The sequence below is a fragment of the Phaenicophaeus curvirostris genome, unplaced genomic scaffold (genome assembly GCF_032191515.1).
Source record: "Phaenicophaeus curvirostris isolate KB17595 unplaced genomic scaffold, BPBGC_Pcur_1.0 scaffold_594, whole genome shotgun sequence".
NCBI classification, from domain to species: Eukaryota; Metazoa; Chordata; class Aves; order Cuculiformes; family Cuculidae; genus Phaenicophaeus; species Phaenicophaeus curvirostris.
In genome coordinates, this window is record NW_027207125.1 from 1 (window position 1) to 11,377 (window position 11,377).

An 11,377-nucleotide genomic window follows, 5' to 3' on the forward strand; every position below is an offset into this window, starting at 1 on the left:
GGCCGGAAGGGAGGGGGCACGTGACTCCGGGCAGCGATGGCGGCGGAGGTGGGGGGGGGGCTGGAGAGGGGCCGCTAATTAGAGGGAGCCGCTAATTGGGGGGGGCGCTAATTAGGGGGAGTGGGAGGAGAGGGGCCGCTAATTAAGGGGGGGGCGAGAGAGAGGCCTCTAATTAGGGGGTGTCCACTAATTAGGGGGGCCACTAATTAGGGGGAGTGGGAGGAGACGGGCCGCTAATTATGGGGGCCGCTAATTAGGGGGGCCTCTAATTAGGGGGAGTGGGAGGAGAGGGGCTGCTAATTAGGGGGGGGGCGAGAGAGGGGCCGCTAATTAGGGGGGGCCTGCTAATTAGGGGGAGTGGGAGGAGAGAGGCCGCTAATTAGGGGGGGGCGAGAGAGAGGCCTCTAATTAGGGGGTGTCCACTAATTAGGGGGGCCTCTAATTAGGGGGAATGGGAGGAGAGGGGCCGCTAATTAGGGGGGGGCGAGAGAGAGGCCTCTATTTAGGGGGGCTCCACTAATTAGGGGGGCGTCTAATTAGGGGAGTGGGAGGAGAGGGCTGCTAATTAGGGGGGGTGAGATAGAGGCCTCTAATTAGGGGGGGTCCGCTAATTAGGGGTGCTTTTAATTAGGGGGAGTGAGAGGAGAGGGGCCTCTTATTAGGGGGGGGCCTCTAATTAGAGGGAGTGGGAGGAGAGAGCTGCTAATTAGGGGGGTTCCACTAATTAGGGGGGCCTCTAATTAGGGGTAGTGGGAGCAGAGGGGCTACTAATTAGGGGGGGGCGCTAATTAGGGGGCCTCTAATTAGGGGGGGGGTCCACTAATTAGGGGGCCTCTAATTAGGGGGAGTCCGCTAATTGGGGGTGGAGGAGAGGGCTTATACTGGTTTGTGCTGGTTTATACTGGTCTATACTGGTTTATACTGGGTCACAGGTGTGTGTGCTGGTCTGTACTGGTTTGTACTGGTTTATACTGGTTTGTACTGGTTTATACTGGTGTGTACTGGTCACAGCGGCGGTGCTGGTGGTTACTGGTCTGTACTGGTCTATACTGGGATTCAGGCTTATTACACGCACTGGCGTGTCCTGAGCCGCTGGGGTGGGTGGTTTGGGGTTTATACTGGTTTATACTGGTTTATACTGGTTTATACTGGTTTATACTGGTGTGCTGATGCGTATTGGACCACAGATCTGGGTGCTGGTCTGTACTGGTCTATACTGGGATTCAGGCTTATTACATGCACTGGCCTGTCCTGAGCCGCTGGGGGTGGGTGGTTTGGGGTTTATACTGGTTTATACTGGTTTGTACTGGTTTGTACTGGTGCAGCTGCTGGTGCTGGCGCTGGCGCTGGCCGTGGCGGCGGAGTCGGGGCGCAAGGTGCAGATCGGGGTGCGGCGGCGGCCGGAGGCCTGCGGGGTGCGCTCCCGGCGCGGGGACCTCCTGCACATGCACTACACGGTACTGGTTTGAACTGTTTGAACTGGTTTGGACTGGGAGGGCACTGGTTTGGACTGGGAAGGCACTGGGAGGGCTTGGGAGGGCACTGGGAGGGCACTGGGAGGGGGTGCTGGCTGTACATAGAGGGGTTTGGGGGTTACTGGTTTGTACTGGGAGGGCACTGGGAGGGGTGCTGGCTGCGCATGAGGGGGGTTTGGGGGTTACTGGTTTGTACTGGGAAGGGACTGGGAGGCACTGGGAGGGCACTGGGAGGGCTGCTGGCTGTACATAGAGGGGTTTGGGGGTTACTGGTTTGTACTGGGAGGCACTGGGAGGGCTGCTGGCTGTGCATAGAGGGGTTTGGGGGTTACTGGTTTGTACTGGGAGGGCACTGGGAGGGCACTGGGAGGGAAGGGAGGGGGTCGTGGTGAGAAAGGTGGTTTATACTGGTTAACAAGGGGGGTTGCTGGTGTTTACTGGTTTGGGGTGGGTCGCGTGGGTCTATACTGGTTTATACTGGTATGGTCTGGTTCCTACTGGGGCATACTGGTTTATACTGGTCCATACTGGTCTCAAAATGAGGTAGGAGAAGGAGCTGTCGTGGGAGCACTGGATTTTACTGGTTAAGGGGGGGGTGTTACTGCTCTTTACTGGGTTGGGGGGGTCCCTACTGGTTTATACTGGTTTATACTGGTTTATACTGGTTTATACTGGTTTATACTGGTTCATACTGGTTTGTACTGGTTTGTACTGGTTTGTACTGGTGGCAGGGCCAGCTGGAGGACGGGTCCCAGTTCGACAGCAGCCGGGGCCGCGATCAGCCCTTCGTCTTCTCCCTGGGCACCGGGCAGGTCATCAAGGGCTGGGGACCAGGGGCTGCTGGGGTACGGGGGACCCCGAACTGGGAACGGGGGGACCCCAAACTGGGAGGGGGGGGGACCCCAAACTGGGAACGGGGGGGGGGGGCACAAAGGGGAGGGAGACCCCGAAACTGGGAGGAGGGGGACACCAAACTGGGAGGGAGGCCCTGAAACTGGGAGGGGGGGACCTCAAAGTGGGGGGGGGGGGGGGAAAAGGGGGGGGACCCCAAACTGGGAAGGGGGGGACCCTGAAACTGGGAGGGGGGGGACACCAAACTGGGAGAGGGAGACCCTCAAACTGGGAGGGAGACCCTGAAACTGGGAAGGGGGGGACCCCAAACTGGGAGGGGGGGACCCCCAACTGGGGGGGGGGGGACCCCAAACTGGGAGTGAGACACTGAAACTGGGAGGGGGGGACCTCAAACTGGGAGGGAGACCCTGAAACTGGGAGGGGGGGACCCCAAACTGGGAGCGAGACACTGAAACTGGGAAGGGGGGACCCCAAACTGGGAGGGGGGGACACCCCAAAACTGGGGGGGCTAAAGGGGGGGACCCTGTAATTGGGGGGGGGAAAGGGGGGGACCCCAAAACTGGGGGGGAGGGAGTAAGGGGGGGACCCTGAAATTGGGGGGGGGGGGAGGGACCCCCAAAGTGGGGGTAAAAGGCGGGGGGCACCTCCTAAAATTTGGGGGTCCCCCCCTTACCCGCCCCCAGGATGTGTGAAGGGGAGAAGCGGAAACTGGTGATTCCTCCAGAACTGGGTGAGACGGGGGGGACCCCAAAACCTGAGGGGGGACCCAAAACTGAGGGGGGACCCAAAACCTGAGGGGGGGGGACACCCTAAGGAAATGGGGGTCCCTAAAAACTGGGGGGCACCCCCTAAAAACCCAGGAGACCCAGAGGGGAAGAAGAAGTCGGGGGACCCCGAAATGGGGGGGTCCCCCCCAATTTAAGAGGGGGAAGGGAATTTGGGGTGAAATCCTTAGATTTGAGGATTTTGGGTCCTTTTGGGGGGGTGCCCCCCAATTTTGGGGTGTAGCCCCCCCCATAATAGTTACCTCCCCCTCCCCCTCAGGCTATGGAGACCGTGGGCCCCCCCAAAAATCCCAGGTGAGTTTTGGGGGGGGGGGGAAAGGGGGATTTGGGGGTTCAGGGGGGGGTTTGGGGGAGATTTGGGGTGAAAAAGGGAGTTTTGGGGTGAAAAAGGGGAATTTGGGGGGTTCAGGGAGGGGTTTGGGGTGAAAAGAGGAGTTTTGGGGTGAAAAAGGGGAATTTGGGGTGAAAAGAGGGAAATTGGGGGTTCAGGGAGGGGTTTAATGGGGTTTTGGGGTGAAAAGGGAGAATTTGGGGGTTCAGGGAGGGGTTTGGGGGTGAAAAAGGGGAATTTCGGGGGTGAAAAACGGGAATTTGGGGTGAAAAGGGGGGATTTGGGGGTTCAGGGAGGGGTTTAATGGAGTAAAAAAGGGGAATTTGGGGGTTCAGGAAGGGTTTGGGGGGATTTGGGGTGAAAAGAGGAGTTTTCGGGGTGAAAAAGGGGAATTTGGGGGTTCAGGGAGGGGTTTTGGGGGTGAAAAGGGGGAATTTGGGGGTTCAAGAAGGGGTTTAATGGGGTTTTGGGGTGAAAAGGGGGAATTTGGGGGTTCAGGGAGGGGTTTAGTGGGGTTTTGGGGTGAAAAGGGGGAATTTGGGGGTTCAGGGAGGGGGTTTTGGGGTAAAGAAGGGGAATTTGGGGGGTGAAAAGGGGGAATTTGGGGGTTCAGGGAGGAGTTTTGGGGTGAAAATTGGAAATTTGGGGGGGTTGGAGTGGGATTTGGGGGTGAAAGGAGAAGGTTTGGGGGTTCAGGGAGGGGTTTAGTGGGGTTTTGGGGTGAAAAACGGGGAATTTGGGGGTTCAGGGAGGAGTTTAGTGGGGTTTTGGGGTGAAGAGGGGGAATTTGGGGGTTCAGGGAGGGGGTTTTGGGGTAAAAAAGAGGAATTTGGGGGGTGAAAAGGGGGAATTTGGGGGTTCAGGGAAGGGTTTGGGGGGATTTGGGGTGAAAAGACGAGTTTTTGGGGTGAAAAAGGGGGAATTTGGGGGTTCAGGGAGGGATTTAGTGGGGTTTTGGGGTGAAAAGGGGGAATTTGGGGGTTCAGGGTGGGGTTTGGGGTGAAAAGAGGAGTTTTGGGGTAAAAAGGGGAATTTCGGGGTGAAAAACGGGAATTTGGGGTGAAAAGGGGGGGATTTGGGGGTTCAGGGAGGGGTTTGGGGATGAAAAAGGGGGAATTTGGGGGTTCAGGGAGGGGTTTTGGGGTGATAATTGGAAATTTGGGGGGGTTGGAGTGGGATTTGGGGGTGAAAGGAGAAGGTTTGGGGGTTCAGGGGGGAGTTTGGGGGTTCAGGGGGGGTTTTGGGGTGCTGACACCCCCCCCCCCCCACAGGAGGCGCCGTGTTGATCTTCGAGTGGAGCTGCTGAAGATCGAGCGGCGGCCGGAGCTGTAGGGGGGTCCCCAAAACCTGGGGGGGTCCCCAAAACCCAAGAGGGGGTCCCCAAAACCTCCCTCTTTCCTTCTTGCTCCGGGGGGGGGTCCCCAAATATCACATTTTTTCCCCCCCCACCCCCCAAAATCTGGGGGTCCCCCACCCCCCTCCATGGGGTTTGGGGTCCCTGGGGAGGGGGACACCCCAAGTTTGGGGGGGACACCCCAAAATTTTTTTTTGGGGTGGGGGGGAATAAACAGTGAGATCGGAGCTGCCTGTGGTGCTGGGGGGGCCCCGATATTGGGGTTCAGGGGGGATCTTTGATATTGGGGGGTCCTGATATTGGGGTTCAGTTAGGGGAGCCCCCCAATATTGGGGTTTGGGGGTGGTTCCATGATGTTGGGGTCCCCCTGAGGGGGGAATTGGGGGGTCCCAACTATTGGGGTTCATAGGGGGTGGAATATTGGGGTTCAGGGGAGTCCTTGATGTTGGGGGGTCCCACTATTGGGGTTCATTGGAGGGGGGGCCCCCCAATATTGGGGTTTGGGGGGGGGGTGGTTCCATGATGTTGGGGTCCCCGGGGGGGGGGGAATTGGGGGGGTCCCAGTATTGGGGTTCATGGGGGGCTGGAATATTGGGGTTCAGGGGGGTCCCACTATTGGGGTTCAGTTGAGGGGGGGCCTAATTTTTGGGGTTCACGGCTATTTTCAGGGGGGTGGGGCTCATTTTTGGGGTTCACGGCTATTTTCAGGGGGGGTGAGGGCTCATTTTTGGGGTTCACGGCTATTTTCGGGGGTGTGGGGCCTCATTTTTGGGGTTCAAAGCTATTTTCGGGGGGGTGGGGGTTCATTTTTGGGGTTCATGGGGGGGAGGAAAATTTGGGGGACCCCAAAACTGTCAAAGTTCCATTTATTAAATCGTATAAAAACAACCCCAAACCCCCCCCCCCCCAAAAAATTTAAAAAAACCTAAAAAAACACCCCAAAACCCCCTTCCCCCCCCCCCCAAAAAAAATAAACAAACCCAGGGTCCCCCCAAAACACCCTGGGGGGGGGGGCCTGGACCCCCCCCCCCCCAAAACCGGTGTGTGGGGGGGGGTGTGATTATCACTGCAGGGGGGACCCCGAAATGGGGGGGGTCGCCTCCAAATTGAGGGGGGGGGTTGTTCCAGGAGGAGGGGGGGGCCCCTAAATCGAGGGGGGCCCCCCCAAAATTGAAGTGGGGGGGTCATTTTTTTTGGGGGGTGCTGAGCTTCTGCATCCCCGGATCTTCTCCAGCAAATCCCCGACGAAGGCCTGGGGGGGGGGGGGCAAAAAAAGGGGGGGTCAGGGCACCCCAAAACTTTTGGGGGGCCCCCCATAAAAAAAAAGGGGACCCAGGTGCCCACCCAGCCCCCCAAAAAGGGGGTTCAGCCCCCCCACAATGTCTTAAAATAGGACCCGGGTACCCCCCCACCCCAAAAAAGGGACCTGGGTGCCCCCCCCCCGCCCCCCAAAATGGACTGAGGTGCCCCCCCCCACCCCAAAAAAGGATCCAGGTACCCCCCCCACCCCCAAAAAAAGGGACCCAGGAGCCCCCCAGCCCCCCCAAACCCCCCCCATGGGCCCCAAAAGGGACCTGGGTGCCCCCCCCCAGCCCCCCCAAAAGGGATCCAGGTACCCCCCCAACCCCAAAAAAGGGACCTGGGTGCCCCCCCCAAAAGGGATCCAGGTACCCCCCCCACCCCAAAAAAAGGGACCTGGGTGCCCCCCCCCCCAGCCCCCCAAAATGGACTGAGGTGCCCCCCCCCACCCCAAAAAAGGGATCCAGGTACCCCCCCACCCCAAAAAAAGGGACCCAGGAGCCCCCCAGCCCCCCCCAAAACCCCCCCAAGGGCCCCAAAAGGGACCTGGGTGCCCCCCCCAGCCCCCCAAAAGGGATCCAGGTACCCCCCCACCCCAAAAAAGGGACCTGGGTGCCCCCCAAAACAGATCCAGGTACCCCCCCACCCCAAAAAAAGGGACCTGGGTGCCCCCCCCCCAGCCCCCCAAAAGGGATCCAGGTACCCCCCCCCCCACCCCCAAAAAAGGGACCCAGGAGCCCCCCAGCCCCCCCCAAACCCCCCCTCATGGGGCCCCCAAAAGGGACCTGGGTGCCCCCCCCCCAGCCCCCCAAAAGGGATCCAGGTACCCCCCCCCACCCCAAAAAAGGGATCCAGGAGCCCCCCCAGCCCCCCCAAACCCCCCCCCATGGGCCCCAAAAGGGACCTGGGTGACCCCCCCCCCCCCCAAAAAGGGACCTGGGTGCCCCCCCCCAGCCCCCCAAAAGGGACCCAGGTGCCCCCCACCCCCCCAAAAATAAGCCCCCCCCCTCACCTCGGTGGGTTTGTAACAGTCAACCAGGATCTCCTTGAGGGGGGGGGGAACGAGAAGAAAAAAATGGGGGGGTCAGAGGGGCCCCCCAAAACCTCATGGTACCCCCAAATCCCCACTTCCCCCCCCCAAACCTCAATTTTAGGGACCCCTCTCAATTTTAGGGACCCCCCCCTCAATTTTAGGGACCCCCCACCCCCCAATTTTTTGGGTTGGGGGGGGTCCCAGGGTTCAGATGTGCCCCCCCCACCCCGGGGTTTTGGGGGGCCCCCCCCCAAGGATTTTTGGGGTACCTGGACGCGGGCGCTGCGAGCGCCGTCGCTCTCCATCTCGAGGAGCTCGTCTACATCGATCTCCAGCTCGGGGATCTCCTCCTCCTGGGGGGGGGGGGGACAACCCAAAAAATAAATGAGCACCCACCCCCCTGAAAATGAGCCCTGACCCCCCCAAAAATAGCTTTGAACCCCAAAAATCACCCCCTGAGCCACCAAAAATAGGCGTGAACCCCAAAAATGAGCCCCTACGCCCCCAAAAATGAGCCCCCACCCCCCCGAAATAGGTGTGAACCCCAAAAATGAGCCCCCACCCCCCTGAAAATGAGCCCTGACCCCCCCCAAAAAATAGCTTTGAACCCCAAAATCACCCCTGAGCCACCAAAAATAGGCGTGAACCCCAAAAATGAGCCCCTACGCCCCCAAAAAATAGCTTTGAACCCCAAAAATCACCCCTGAACCACCAAAAATAGCTGTGAACCCCAAAAATGAGCCCACACACCCCCAAAAATGAGCTCCCACCCCCCCCAAAAATAGGCGTGAACCCCAAAAATGAGCCCCAACCCCTGAAAATGAGCCCTGACCCCCCCAAAAATAGCTTTGAACCCCAAAAATCACCCCTGAACCACCAAAAATAGCTGTGAACCCCAAAAATGAGCCCCCACCCCCCCGAAAATAGCCATGAACCCCAAAAATGAGCCCCCACACCCCCAAAAATGAGCTCCCACCCCCCTGAAAATAGGCGTGAGCCCCAAAAATGAGCCCCCACCCCCCTGAAAATGAGCCCTGACCCCCCCAAAAAATAGCTTTGAACCCCAAAAATGAGCCCCCACACCCCCAAAAATAGGCGTGAACCCCAAAAATGAGCCCCTACACCCCAAAAAATGAGCTCCCACCCCCCTGAAAATAGCCGTAAGCCCCAAAAATGAGCCCCCACCCCCCTGAAAATGAGCCCTGACCCCCCCAAAAATAGCTGTGAACCCCAAAAATGAGCCCCCACACCCCCAAAAATAGGCGTGAACCCCAAAAATGAGCCCCTACACCCCAAAAAATGAGCTCCCACCCCCCTGAAAATAGCCGTAAGCCCCAAAAATGAGCCCCCACCCCCCTGAAAATGAGCCCTGACCCCCCCAAAAATAGCTGTGAACCCCAAAAATGAGCCCCCACACCCCCAAAAATAGGCGTGAACCCCAAAAATGAGCCCCTACACCCCAAAAAATGAGCTCCCACCCCCCTGAAAATAGCCGTAAGCCCCAAAAATGAGCCCCCACCCCCCTGAATATGAGCCCTGACCCCCCCAAAAATGGTTTTGAACCCCAAAAATCAGCCCTGACCCACTAAAAATAGCCATGAACCCTAAAAATGAGCCCCCACACCCCTGAAAATAGCCGTGAACCCCAAAAATGAGCCCCCACCTCCCCGAAAATAGCCATGAACCCCAAAAATGAGCCCCCCCACCCCCGAAAATAGCCGTGAACCCCAAAAATGAGCCCCCACACCCCCAAAAATGAACCCCCACCCCCCAAAAATAGCCGTGAACCCCAAAAATGAGCCCCCACACCCCCAAAATGAGAGGCTGGGGTCCCCAGTATCAGTCGGGGGGGGGGGGGTTCGGGGGGTCCCGGTAACGGGAAAGGGGGGTACCGGGGGATCCTGGTAACTAGGGGGGGGGGATCGGGGGGTCCCGGTAACGGGAACCGGGGGGGCTCGGGGGGGGCTCGGGATAGGGATTGGGGGGTCCCGTTACCGGGAAAGGGGGAGATTGGGGGGTCCCGGTAACGGGAAGGGGGGGGGGGGTCGGGGGGTCCCGGTAACGGGAAAGGTGGGGGGGTGATCGGGGGGTCCCGTTACCGGGAAAGGGGGGGATTAGGGGGGTCCCGTTACCGGGAAAAAGGGGGATTAGGGGGGGTTCCCGTTACCGGGGAAGAGTCGGGGGGGGGTATCGGGGGGTCCCGTTACCGGGAAAGGAGGGGGGTGGGGGGGGTGCCGTTACCGGGAAAGGGGAGGGGGGGTGGATCGAGGGGTCCCGCTAACGGGAACCGGGGGGACGGGGGGGAGGGGAAGGGCCCGGGGGGTCCCGTTACCGGGAAAGAGGGGGGTTAGGGGGGGGGTTCCCGTTACCGGGCAGTCATAGAGGGCGGTGAGCTGGGCCAGGATCCACTCCTCGAGGTGCAGCCGCTTGCGAAGCTCCCGCCGGTCGTAACGAACCGTCACCTTCCCCCCTCGCCGTCCCGCCGCCTCCTCCCCGCCGGCCGCCGCCGCCCCCTCCGCCTCCTCCGCGAAGCACACGCGGGGCCCGCCGCTCGCTGCGGCCCCGCTGGGGGGGGCTGGGCCGCCGCACGGCGCCGCCATCGCTGGGGGGGGGCTAACCGGGAACCGGCAACGGCGACACGCCCCCCCCCCTTTCTCCTTCGCCGCCGTCGCCGCCGCCCCCCCCCAACACCCGGTGGCGGCGCCGCTTCCGGTTTGGCCACTTCCGGTTCCGCCCGGGGCCGCGCGCGGCTTTGTGTGGCGGAGGCCACGCCCACTTCCGGTTTAGGCCACGCCTCCTCCCGCGAGGCCACGCCCACCGCCTATTAGAGTGTATGTGCTCTGGCCACGCCCCTTCCGGGAGAGGCCACGCCCCTCTTCATTCATAAGCAGCGGCACCAAGAGAAGCCACGCCCCCTCCAGCCTGGCCACGCCCCCCGGCCCCATTCATGCTCCCCTCCTGGACCCCTTAAGAGCACAGGGACCCCCAAGATCCCTCTAGGGACCCCCAGAACGCTTCTAGGACCCCTAAGACCCATCTAGGGACCCCCAGAACGCTTCTAGGACCCCCAAGACCCTTCTAGGGACCCCTAGAACGCTTCTAGGACCCCCAAGACCCCTCTAGGGACCCCCAGAACGCTTCTAGGACCCCTAAAATGCCTCTAGGGACCCCCAGAACGCTTCTAGGGACCCCCGAGACCCCTCTAGGGACCCCCAGAATGCTTCTAGGACCCCCAAGACCCCTCTAGGAACCTTCTAGGACCCCCAAGACCCCTCTAGGGACCCCCAGAACGCTTCTAGGACCCCCAAGACCCCTCTAGGGACCCCCAGAACGCTTCTAGGACCCCTAAAATGCCTCTAGGGACCCCCAGAACGCTTCTAGGGATCCCCAAGACCCCTCTAGGGACCCCCAGAACGCTTCTAGCACCCCTAAGACCCCTCTAGGGACCCCCATGAACCTTCTAGGGACCCCCAAGACCTTCCTAGGACCCCCAGGACCCTTCTAGGTACCCCCGGGATCCTTCTAGGGACGCTTAAGACCCTTCTAGGACCCCCAAGACACTTCTAGGGACCCCAAAAACACTTTCAGGGACCCCCAGGACCCCTCTAGGGACCCCCAGGACCCTCCTAGGACCCCCAAGACACTTCTAGAGACCTCAAAACCACTTTCAGGGACTCTCAGAACCTCTCTAGGGACCCCCAGGACCCTCCTAGGACCCCCAGGACCCCTCTAGAAACCCCCAGGACCCCTTTAGGGACCCCCAAGACCCTTCTAGGACCCCCAAGACACTCCTAGAGACCCCAAAAACACTTTCAGGGACCCCCAGGACCCCTCTGGGGACCTCCAGGACCCTTCTAGGTCCCCCAGGATCCATCTAGGGACCCCCAGGACCCCTCTGGGGGCCCCCAAGACCCTTCTAGGACCCCCAAGACACTTCTAGAGACCCCAAAAACACTTTCAGGGACCCCCAGGACCCCTCTAGGGACCCCCAAGACCCTTCTAGGACCCCCAGGACCCCTTCTAGGACCCCCAAGACCCTTCTAGGACCCCCAAGACACTTCTAGAGACCCCAAAAACACTTTCAGGGACCCCCAGGACCCCTCTAGGGACCCCCAAGACCCTTCTAGGACCCCCAGGACCCCTTTAGGGACCCCCAAGACCCTTCTAGGACCCCCAAGACACTCCTAGAGACCCCAAAAACACTTTCAGGGACCCCCAGGACCCTTCTAGGACCCCCAGGACCCCTCT

The 11,377-nt window shown here is 60.3% G+C and overlaps 2 protein-coding genes across 2 annotated transcripts; one reads left to right on the top strand and one right to left on the bottom strand.

The window, feature by feature from the left end:
- On the top strand, nt 1-5,024 carry FKBP2 (FKBP prolyl isomerase 2). The gene is given in 9 exon segments (XM_069883123.1): nt 1-48; nt 1,326-1,457; nt 2,207-2,302; nt 2,304-2,320; nt 3,011-3,057; nt 3,372-3,386; nt 3,389-3,406; nt 4,715-4,735; nt 4,738-5,024. Coding segments are annotated over 9 exon segments (396 nt in total). The 5' UTR covers nt 1-36; the 3' UTR covers nt 4,776-5,024.
- A 657-nt stretch (nt 5,025-5,681) lies between these two features.
- On the bottom strand, nt 5,682-9,830 carry PPP1R14B (protein phosphatase 1 regulatory inhibitor subunit 14B). Its single transcript, XM_069883124.1, is given in 5 exon segments — nt 5,682-6,019; nt 6,022-6,049; nt 7,109-7,141; nt 7,399-7,482; nt 9,499-9,830. Coding segments are annotated over 5 exon segments (414 nt in total). The 5' UTR covers nt 9,730-9,830; the 3' UTR covers nt 5,682-5,981.
- Nucleotides 9,831-11,377: the final 1,547 nt, after the last annotated feature.